This window comes from Calonectris borealis, chromosome 1 (assembly GCF_964195595.1).
Source record: "Calonectris borealis chromosome 1, bCalBor7.hap1.2, whole genome shotgun sequence".
In the NCBI taxonomy this organism is placed as follows: domain Eukaryota; kingdom Metazoa; phylum Chordata; class Aves; order Procellariiformes; family Procellariidae; genus Calonectris; species Calonectris borealis.
In genome coordinates, this window is record NC_134312.1 from 69453037 (window position 1) to 69465196 (window position 12160).

Consider the following 12160-nt stretch of genomic DNA (forward strand, 5'->3'; position numbering starts at 1 on the left):
GACAGGGCCTTGCTGCTCTCTTTTCTTGATAATATAATGCTTAAATATTTTAAGCAAGTCACTCCTAAATTAAGTCTTCCGAGATGCAGGAAGCATACACTACTCTTCCAGCTTGCAGAGTGGTATTTCAGATGAAAATATTCAGTTATTTGTTCATTCCCACAGTCCCTTCATCTGTGGCCCAGCGTCTGCTCAGTTGCCCTGCCTGTCCTTTGAAATAATAAAGCCCAATTTCTCCCTCACATTCACTTTTCATTTTTTTGTGATGTTCTACCAACAAGGGCCAGCCTCCAGGAGAATAGTTTCCTTCTTCTATACCAGACACAGTCCTCAGAGAGACCTACCTTCTCGTTGGCACAATTCCTGCCTAAGCTCCCTGGCTGCAGGGTTGTGCAAGCTCCCTCTGGGAAAGATTTCCATTGTGAGCTACCAGGGCATGACTCCCCGCCCGCTGCACCATCCACAGTCCCTGCTGTCCTGATGTATCCTCTTATGTGCTATAGCTCACAAGCTGTAGGCCACTCACCGAGTTTTCAGGCGTCACCCACCTTCAAATGGCTTGTGACAGGTAGGAATGTCATAAAACAGCCAGAGCTGCATCTCAGTCACTTTGAAGCTTAGCAATCTATGTAGCGAGCAGCACTCCCCAGAGAGTTTCTGATGACCTAAGTAGATTGAGTTTGAGCTAGCTTTTGTAATTTTTTTGCGTCTCCTGGACTCTGCAGGGAAGATGGATTCGCAGGGCTGTCACCTGAAAGAACAAAGATGCTTTTGCTGAAGTAGAGATCCTCATCATAGTTACTGATTCACCACCCAGGTATATATTTGGATGGCTGGGCAGATGCAGAAGTTCCCCCATGCACAGGGATTTCAGGAAACACGTGGCCTGCTTTAAAACCACATTTATGCTTGTTATTTTCATTAATAACAATGCTAGTGAGCAAAATATGAATAGCATCATGATTATTAGAGGGACAAAAGCGGTCAAAGCAAGATGGATTTTTTCTTCTAGTTGTCAATTTTACTGTCTTGAGGGCACTTTCTTTGTGGTTAGTTATTTTGTTCATGATCAATGTTTGTATCACTTCCCAACACATTATCTACAGTGTTTGCAGCTCTCATGCCCTCATTTCTAAGGCGCCTGCCAGACCAGCCTGCAATAATAGAATCCTTCTGGTTTTCAAGTGAGATGCTCCTGCTTGTTTTGCCCATGTATCATTTTGCAGGATAGATTCAGGCACATTTGATGGCACTGCTGCTTGTCCAAACTTCCTCTACTAAAAATCATAAAGAATGAGAGAGAAATCTTGCAGAACCATTCAGAATGTGGTGCTGTGATTTGTTCACTATCACAAAATACTATTGAAAGAGTCATAGATCCTCAAACGTTTAGCTTTTCCTTTTTTCTTTTGTCTTTCTTTTTTTTTTTTTTCTTTTTTTTTTTCTTGTTAATGAATTGCTTCAGAATTCTGTGGGGAACCAGAGGGGTTGCTAAAAAGTATTAGACTGACACCAGAAACTTATGCTATAAACTATGTCCTGGCAAGTAAATGCCTTGCACTTTGGCATATTAGTTGTTGCTTCTAGCGAGGAAAACAGTCCAAGTCATTTATCAGACAAGAAAACCAGTTTAGGATGTCATAGGAGGATTCAGAGTCAGGAGAGAGACATCTTTCAAGATCTGTTCTGGTAGCAGCTCTGTCACCCTGTGACCCAGCCCATCTGTCCTTCTTCAGCCACAGGGATTGAGAGAGTGACTTCCATTGCACTTGCAGGCAGATACTCTGAGGTGAATGGACTCCTGTCGCAGACTTGGATGTTTGCTCAGCAGTACAACCAGTTACCCAAGGAGACTGCCCGGTTTGCCCTTTTTAGCAGAGAGTTAGACTCTTTTCTGTAAAGTCTGCTTTTGGGTGAGTCCTACATCCTGTGTTTATAAGACATTTGAGATACAACAGGTTATGCAAAGAATACCTTTGCCCTTCAGGCAGGGAAGTGCGAAGAGGATTTTAAGTTCTTCCTTTCAAATACAGAACAGAACGTGTGTGAGGCTTGCAAAAGCCGTCTCTCAGCAGGGCCAGGAGTTTGACTCGTTATGTGGTCCTCTGTGCAATGTGCATTCCACTCACCGACTGAAATGAACAAATATTTGTGGAACGCTGGGTATTGCTGTTAATATTGCTATAAAAAGAAGAAAAATGGCAGCTGTTTAAAGTAGCTGAGGAGTTTGTTATACTAAAGAAAGTCCCAGGAAGATTAATTAGTGGCAAGGTAATGCATTCATAGGTGTGCAGTAACCTGCATGTGATAATGACAGATCTGTTAATCACATGCCTGCACAATTGATACACATTGCTATCTTTCCTATTCCTCTTTGTGTATGGTATAAATTCACTTAGCCCAAGGCTACATCCCTTCAACATCAAAGGATGTGTGTGCGCATATGGTGACTCTCCAGAAGGGGAGGAGGACATGTAAAAGCAAGTCTTTTTATATAAAAAAATAAACATTGCAGTTTATATTGTAAAATATATAATTTATCTACGAATGAAACATTTGACCATATGATACTCCATCTCCGTATTGGCAATGTTCCTACTTTCTACTGCTCCATTCAGTAAACTGTGCTACACTGCGTCAGTCTTCTCTGATGCAGTCCAATGCCCAGCCTGGTTTTACTGTAATGACAAGCCTTGTTACTACATACTAGCTGCAACATCTTCGCTGTTGGTTCACTGCTGTAAAGATCTTTTTACCGAAAGCCTTCTTCTGTTTGATTGAAGCGGATACAACTGGCAATCACTTTATGGCTCTTTATTACTATCCTAGATTCTGTGGCTGACCTTGAGTGAAAGTGTTAATGAAGCTCTCTCCTTGCAATTGCAGTCTTTTGTACGTAACCCAAAATTAGGTTATGCAAAGTGTATATATTACATGTATTTAATGTAATATTGTGTGTGTAATACTGTCTGTATGAGCATTGGCTTCTGAGCCCTTGGTAAGCATTTTCCAAGTATTTTCATAGTTTTTCTGGATTTTTTTTACTGTGTTAGATTTATTGATGCATTCTGTCTAACTTTGGGAGGTATGTAACCGCCAAGATCCTACATATAGTTCAAGCTTCCTTTCCTCTTCTCCTGTAGAAGCTTTCTTATTGCAGAACTCCTTTTCAAAACAGAAAACCGGTTCCCCGGTCATATCTGGTATATTTTCCTGACAAAATCAGGAGATCTAGAGAAAACTAATCATTTACCTCTGCAGTTTACTTTCTGCATGATGCTTGCATTTAAGAACATACTCATTGATTGTTCCCAAGACACTGTATGCATGTAGCAGAATGAAAGCTGTATCTTATTTAAATTAATGAATAAGATGAATGAGTGCAGCATTTCCAAAACAGGCGATGAGAAGAGGAAAGCTAGGCAATATTCACGTATTAATTAAAATGAGAGCTCTCGACCAAAAAAATATGAGTCGATTGATATACTGACAGCTGCCCATAAACTCATTCATGAAATGATGGGCATGAGAGGCACCACAGGAAGCAGAGTTTTTACTGGAGACAAAGTCATTCACTTGATGCACAGTCTGTTAAAGGAAGCAGCCTGGATATTGCAATTTATTCTTGTTGTGCTTGATGGAAAAAGAAATCTTAAATCTCAGCTGGAGAATTCACAGGACTTCTTTGCTCTTTAGATTTGCTTTATAGTTCTGCAGAGTCCCGCTTGGGAGACATTAGCATCAGTAATAACAATAGTACTTAGCGCTTATTGTTATGTGTTTCATCTGCAGATCTCAGAGAGATTTGCAAGGTGAGTGCAGAATTATAATCCCCCTTTTAGAGAAACTGAACAGATAAGTAGAAAGTCTTGGTCATATGGCCAAGGTGACACAATAAGGTGAAATGGTGGTGGAGTGACGTCAGGTCCTTCTGAGCTCAAATGCCAGCATGGGCAAAAGGGGTGATTTAGATCCATATTTTGCAAAGTAATTCAATACCAGTAGAAATTGGAGTGTTGGAGAAATTGGAGTCTAAGTGAGCGTATTAGAAAACACAATCAAGTGTGTTGTTGCTTTTCTTAATCTGAAAACGCACTACGGGTCTTTTTCAATATGAATGGGCATACTGTTGGATAGTCACACTGTTTCAAGTCAGGAACCTAACCCAAGGGCATATGGTAAATACCCAGCCTGTCCACACAGTTGAGGGAGACATCAGTATGGCATTCAGAAAACCTGTGATAGGAATCCATCTGCCTCTGTAGCCTAACTCAAACAGCTAAATTAGAGACGTAAAGTCAGGCAATGTGAATAGCCTCTGACATATCCAGTTCTAAAACTAATGCCCAGATCTGCAAGGTCATGTAGTAAGGTGTCCCATTAAAATCCGTGAAAAATTTATGCTTTGTCTGTGTTTGTGGAACTGGACACCCTTTGCCCAGGCATGATCTCCTCTGGGTCTTAAATTGTCACAGTATTAAAGTGAGATTCAGCAACAAGTGTGGCAATGTTATATAATCCATGGAGATAAATCTGAATATTAGAATTACTTCCACTGCCAAGATGACAAATATGCTATAAATGCAAGATGCAACAGTGATAATGATATTTCTGAACTGGGAGCAAATACTGTTCTCCAAGTGTGTAAAGGAAAAATCATCTCAGGCTACACAGAAGGGTATTTGCTTGTGCCAGCTTTCTGTTTCAGTGGTTGGCTGTCTTTTGGCAACCTGCCATCTAATAATTCATTGCATGTCCATGCAGCATTTCATTGGAGGAGGGACATATGTTAGTGCAAGAGTAGAGCTGGTATCAATGCTTGATGCCAATGACATGGAGCAGAGGCTCTCAAAGGGTCTTGCACATCTGTCTGTCTAGCCAGTCACAGACTGCAGATTCTTTGTCCTTATTTCTGTCTGTTGGGTCTCAGTGATAGAATTAACGTGAAGAATTTCTTAGATTTATTTTTAAGGAAGCTGCTGCATAGCTTTTGTTGTTGCTTTAGTTGCTGCTGCTATGTAAGTAATGTGAAATTGGAGTTTAGGTAGTCCAGGAGAAAAAGTCTACATTCAGAGATGAACCACATTGTGGTAAGATATAAGAAGTGCAAAGGCTTCAGAAGCAACTGGAGAGAGAGTATAAAACCTGCTGGTCCGTATGGTCTGCACTCTGTTGAAACCATGAGACACTTACATGCCTTTAAAAAGTTGTTTCACTTCCCTTTAAAAAAATTGCTATGCTATGCTACCCAGAGAATATGTAAATAATGGGAGATTTCATCAATCAGAGTGAGTTATGGATGTGATGATAAATCCGAAAAAGAGAGATTGCCATGTAAGCAAAGCCACCATGACTTGCCCCAGGAACAGGTACACTGGAATATGTTGCCCAGAGAAGTTGTGGATGCCCCATCACTGGAAGTGTTCAAGATCAGGTTGGACGGGGCTTTGAGCAACCTGATCTAGTGACAGATGTCTCTGCCCATGGCAGGAGGGGTGGACTTTAAAGGTAATCTTTAAAGATCCCTTCCAACCCAAACTGTTCTATGATTCTGTGAAATATGTAATATCTTCTATGGGACCTGTCCCTGTGGTGTTGTTAGTGGTTTACTGCACTGGTTTGGTTGAAGCAAGCCGCCCCCTCTGTGTGCTCATTGCCCTGTTAGCTGCACTGCTGCTCCTGGTGTAGTCTGGCAAAGGCAAACTGCCTGATGGAAATGCTTTCTCACACCTTTAACAACCTGCTGTCACTTAGGATGGAAGGGTAAGGGGGCAGAGTTGTCCTCTACTGTCAAGAAGTCACCTATATACAGCATCGGTATTTAGTTGCTTGACTTAATACCTTAGGGTGTTAGGTGGGCAGTTGAATAGTATGCACAGGGATTGATCACTGCCTTGCCCATGCTGCAGTTCAGGCTCTGAAGCGCCTTCAATGTAAAGTATGTGTTAGATGGAAGGTTTAATGGTCTGCTTGAAGGCCGGGAGGTGGGGGACCCACAGAGAGACAATGTGCCTTCTACATCTGGCAGAACCAAGCCCCCTGGGGATCTCGGATTTGGTTACAAACAGTGGATTTCTTGAAGTTGACGAGAACAACTCCTGTAAGAGTGCCTAAGTCACTGAAGACACATAGCACAGGAGGTGAGGCACCAAGATTTCCACTGCTAAGTCACTCTGTGCCCAGGTGGGAGGAAATCTGCATTTGCCTCTTTTTTGCTTTTGTCTCAGTTCCCAAAATTGCAAGGAGGAAGTGGCCAGTGAGATGGCATAGTCTGTATACTATGGTCCTAAACATAACTCTGGTCTGGACTAGAGCCCACCATTTAGAAAAAACATCTCTTCCTGATTAAAACATTCCTGTGGTGGATTTACCACCAGCATTCTTGGTACATGGTTCCAGTAATTAATTACCCGGACTGCAAAAAATGCCTGCCTTGTTTCTAGACTGGAGCCGGGGTGTGGACACAAGGTCTCTGAGAACTGAGTCAGATAAGAAAGCCATCCTGGCAGTATTTGATTTACTTCCTCTCATATTCAGCCCCAGTTTATACACACCTCTCCTGCAGCATCTTCTATTTTCAGGATTTGTTAACTGGCCTGGATGAACCTCACAGCATCTGCACACATGATTATCCCCTGATATCGAAGGTGATGTGAGCTGGCACATAAGTGTAAAGTAAAATAAGTGATTGCCCCGCTGAGGGCAGACCACATTGGGGGATACGGTCCTAATCTCCTGTCTGTCCTGACCTTTAACTTCTAGGCCATCATTCTTCTTATACTTGATACCATCTTAATACTTTTTATTGTCCTTAACATTCTCCATCAGTGCAGTGTAATGAATGCCTGTGATCTAGTGCCAGCAAGCTAGCCTGAACCACAGGAGTCTCCTTAGCCCGTGTGCCACTGCACCTGCATCCCTCACTTCAATTTGGCTTTCTGCAGCAGTAAGATTAGGCAAGTGTGAAGTACACTCTAAGACTTCTCTGTGCGTGCACATCTGATCTGTGTGGGCTGAGGACCTTTGTGCATAATAGGCAGATCAACATTAACTAATGCCATGAAAAGCCATGCAGCAGGAGGACATCAGAGGGCAAGTGCCAGATGTAAACTCAAATGAAAATCATGAGACAGTCTAGGGATATCCTCGTTTTGGTAAGGCAGTGTACATCTGAGTGCTTGATGAAGGTTGTTAATCTCTAGAGATGGGGAAAGACAGAGAAATGTGATTACTCCAACAACTTTTCTTTAGCGGTTCTGACAGTTTTGAAAGAGTTTCTAGATATTGGAGTGGTTTAGGAAGAAAGCCAAGGAAACCTGATTCAAAAATTGGCTAGTCCAGATTCTGACCCTAAGAGTCAGGAGATAACCTGGGGACACGTTGTGATTGCCTTAGTGTCATTAATTTCAATAGGTCAGGCAGTCAAACAAGATTAATTTTGCCATTGATGTCACTGGAGAAAGGATTTTACCGATAAACTTAAATTCAACTTCACGGTCTCAGAAGTCAGATATAAAAAAAAGCAGAAAGCAAGGAAGAATTATCCTCTGATGATCTGTTATAATATTTCTTACTTCCATATACCTTTGTTTTTAATTTTGTACTTTTAATTCACATGATGAAGTTTTCAGACAGAAGTGGATGTCATGTGTAAGCTGAGTTCCTTGTCTTTTTCTTTTGCCTGTCACTGGCTGCATGTTCTCTATTGATGTCTTGTTCCTGGTACTTGACACTGACCATCTTGTCTGTGAAAGGAAGCACTCCAGCTGGCTTGCCTGATAAGAAGAAAGGAAAGTTTGCTTGGTTTAGTCACTCCACAGAAACCCATGGTAATGTTCCACTGCACTCTGTGTCCACACTGCATATATCTCTGTGTGCGTGTGTCTATGTATCTCTATACAGACTGACATATAATATAGCTTTGTATACTTCTGCATGTGCGTGCCTTGCTTTTTCTATGGCTTGTGCAGTGTCCTCTTCATGCACTCAAGATAATAAGCTGCTCTGCAAATCAATCTCTTGCTAATGTCTTCAAAATTGTTTTCCATTTGCAAATAAGCTCAAATATGTCTTGAAAGTGCTTTACCTCATCTTCAAAGATGACTTGCAAAATATCAACTTTTTTTTTCCTGAAGGACTTAGTCTGGACCGAAAGGTTTAATTATGAATGTTGTTTTTTCTTACAACTTACTTGACTCTTTCATGTGCATCAAAATATGAATTCAGTTGATTCCTTAATTTGTCTTTCCAAACAGACAAGTTTATTAAAACATCTAGTTTTTGGAAAGGAACAGGCACCATTAGAGTACAATATTTCATAGTTATGTCAAGAGTATTAGAGAGTCCATTATTTCATACAGTCCTAAGAACACAGCACAAGAACTTTAGATTTCCCAAGACATATGTTGTAGGCATGTGAATTGTTGGGATGGGATGAAGGAAAGATAGTTCATTTTGAGGGACATATGTACCGTAATGCTTTCAAAGCAGGAACTCAGGACCTCTTTGAAAGTACCTTCTGATATCTTTCTAGCCTCTGAAAGAAGACCTGGTCCCATGGCCCATTAAACATCTGCCCAATTGAAATGCGGAACCTATTTATTCTACATTGCCTCCTTTTGCACCAAGGACCCACAAGTAGATATGTTCTTAGTATTGAGTAACGTACTCTTACAGGCTGGTAGACGCTTCTCCAAAGCTAATAGTGCGTGCTTTCAAGTCTCATCTGAGATATATATCCAACTGCTAATACAGGTCATGTTCTGAAATTCTACCAGGCATCTGAGAGATCCATTTAACTCCATCACTCAGTTTTAAGTATCATTTTTTAATTTGTTTTTTGTATTTGAAAAGGGGGAAGGAGGGAAGAGGACACATATTGGATCCTATCCATTGTCCTAACTTACGTTGAATGATTATATTAAGGAGTTATTAGAGCCCATATAGGAGCTGGGAGCAACTGGTGGAATGGAAATTGTGATTTTTTTGTTGTTTTATGATCTGTAGAAGCAAATATAATATTGAGATTTGATTACAGATAGAAGATGTGACAGGTCCTTGAATCCAGATGAGATAGGTTCACACTTAAGGTTGCTTTCATTCAATGTTTGTTCCATGATACTTCTGTAAAAGCCTAGGAGATTCTGTCCAGTTCTTAGTTGGTGGGTGTCAACATAAAATCTCCACCACAGTCCATATTCATTAGCTCCTTTGTTGGTACTATCTGAATGGGTCAGAGAGTTTGAATTCCCCTCTTATCCCTATAGGTCCAGTTTATAAGTGTAAGGTTGAAACACATTAATGGTTAGTATACGACAGATGAGCCATCAGTATTATTTATGTGGTACTTGCTATCAGGCTAACAGAAGCCGTTTGTCTGAATACCTGTCAATCTGGTACTTTTTATTTGCACTCTACTCATCGCACGAGAGATTGGGGAGGGCAGGGAGATGGTTGGGCTGGTGCAAGTAAAGCGGCATTTTTTTCAGTGTTCCATTGAATCAAGCAAAAGCTTCTTTTTGGCTTTGCCAGGTTCTCTAATTTGCAATGGTTCTCACTCATAAAATTTCCAGGAACTGACTCTGAAAGAAAGAGAACAGCTGCTTCTTCCCTTTTCTTTAGCATTTGAGTAACCTGTGTATATTCCTGAAGTCTACCTGCCCAGCCTGGCCTGCGCAGGGAGGCACTAGACTTGCTCAGCAAATTGCTTAATCTTCAGGAGCTGCAGCTGAGGGTCTTTTCATTAAGCCAGTTCCTTCACGCATGTGACTCATTAATAGATGTGCCAGGTTCTAATGGCCAACCTTCTCTTTTTCTTCCCTTTGACTCTTACAGTGAGCATGCCCACCAGTGAGACCGAGTCCGTGAACACAGACAACGTCCCTGGAGCAGATATTGAAGGCGAAAACTGCGGTGCTAGGCTAGCGTGAGTACATATACACAGATATATGTATGTAGGGGTTGGATTGAGCTTGGTGGGTTAAAGCCAGAGTAAATGTCAGGCTTTTTAAGGGGAAGGAAATCCCACAATGGGTGAAAGGAGAGGGTGCAGAAGATCTATTGATCCCGGTTCTTATCTTAATTGCAATGTAAACTCACTCTGGACATTAGTGGAGAGCCTTTGGGTTTACACAGATGTAGATAAAGCACAGAATGCTCAGGATGAGCAGATCTGGTTTTGCATAATAGCTAAAAGAAGAACTGATGGATAACAGTGTTCTTATTTTAAAATTCCTTTTTGGTGATAGATAATCAAATCCAGTATATGTAGACCAAAGAGTGGAAATGACAGGTCTATTTTAATTTCTCTAGTGATTCTTGTACACTTTACATTATCTTGTAATAGAAATACATGGATGATAACTCCCATCCTGCAGCCTGAATTACACCCTTCAAATGCTGAACACAATACTGCAGTGACAAAGAAATGCATCAGCTAGGAGATAGTAATGTCTCCTTGAAATTGCACCGTTGCATTAATGGAGATGCTCAAGAATGTGTGAGATAGCACCGTATTACATAATACATTTTTTAGCATCACAGAGAGCAAGAATAGGCAAGAGGGGTCCTTTCTTCCCTTTTGCATGACCTGAACAAGAATGGACTTTATGCTATGGGGAGAATATGTTAGTCCCTCCAAATTTCCTTGAAAAATGGGCTAAGCATATCAGTGCTACAGCTTGTACCACGCTGGAGTATTTTGAGGCTCTGTCCTGTCCTTGGGCATACCTTAAGCCCTTCAGTGTTGGTCAAATGCTGATCATAAGTACATAAGAAATGCTCTATTTTGTCAGACCTGTGGTCCAGCTGACCCAGTGATCAATTCCTGTCAGCAACAGGAGGGCAAATGTGCAAGCCTGGCCATTTCCTACTTTCCAGTCCTCTTTCACTGCCCCCAAATTTATGCTTATTGGATTAGAGATGTTAGAGGCCACACTTCTGCTTTTTGCCTTTAGTGCCCATTTATGGACCCGTCATCCATGGATTTATCTGAACCTGCTGAGGCTGCCTGCCCTCACAATCACCTGTGGCAACAAGTTTCAGAAGTTCACTACCTGCTGTGTAGACAAATACTTTCTTATATCTGTTTTAAGCTGATCTACTACTACTTTCAGTTAATGTCCTCTCCTTCTAATACTGTGAGATTTGGTGATGAATAGTTCCACATTCAGCTTATCTATTGCTTCCATGACTTCATAAACCTTGATTGTATCTCATACACACACCCTTGGCCCTCTCCTCTGCAAACTGAAGAGGAGGAGATCTTATCTGCATTACAAGATGTAATATGTGGAATATGTTGTAATTCAATCTGCTTTCCTGTAAGTGTCAGCCAGCGACTTACAAACCCCAGGAGAAATTATTTGTAATAGCTTGCCTTCACCTGCCTGCTGTTGCCTACCTGCTGGGTCTGGCATTTTAGTTTAGATTATGAACTCTTTTTTGAAGGAACCAGGCTAGATCTATTCACAGCGCTGAGGCAGTGGTAGCCCTCCCTTTAGCACCCCACCAAGTTGCTTGTGCTTTTGTTGCATTACAGGAAGCAGCAGCTGGATATGTGACCACTTCTTCCAGCTGGATCCAATTTGGAGAACCATCTCTCTTCTGCAGTTATGATTCCCAATACAATGGGTCCCCTGGTGCTACACAGTGCCAAAAACAATGGCGACTGTTACTATAAAGTTGCATATATTTTTAATATTACAGCTTACATTCATTTTATGTCCTTAATCCCAAAGGATCCTAAAGCATTTTATGAACTGTAAATGCAGTGATTGTTTTCACAGCATTAGAGTTCAGCCACCTTCAGGGTAAAATGCGACAGGTGTTTAAAAACAAAGGGCACAAGTGTGTAAGGAGGTGTATAAGGGATAGCTTGTTTTGCTCTCAAACTGTATGGGGAATTTTGGCAAGCAGAACATAATTATCTTAGCTGGAATGTGGCCAGGAGAGCTGAAGTTAAACCCAACTCTAAACATAATCATGACTTAGAATGGAGATTACTTAAAATAGCCCAATGTGCCCACAGGAGAATGGCAGTACTGTGGTCTGGCACCACGATCACTATACTCCTGCCATTAGGAGAAGGTATGGCTATGTCCGACACATTGTGAGGAAGAAGGCATAGGAAAATGACAGGAAAATAGAGTTTCATTTCTTC

General features: G+C 41.3%; 1 protein-coding gene across 1 annotated transcript in view; it reads left to right on the top strand.

The window, feature by feature from the left end:
* CACNA1C (calcium voltage-gated channel subunit alpha1 C) overlaps nt 1-12160 on the top strand; it is a 208888-nt gene that overhangs the window by 76811 nt on the left and 119917 nt on the right. The window contains exon 8 of the mRNA XM_075168159.1: nt 9835-9925. Coding sequence (XP_075024260.1) covers nt 9835-9925 — 91 coding nt within the window. The remainder of the gene's footprint in view (nt 1-9834; nt 9926-12160) is intronic.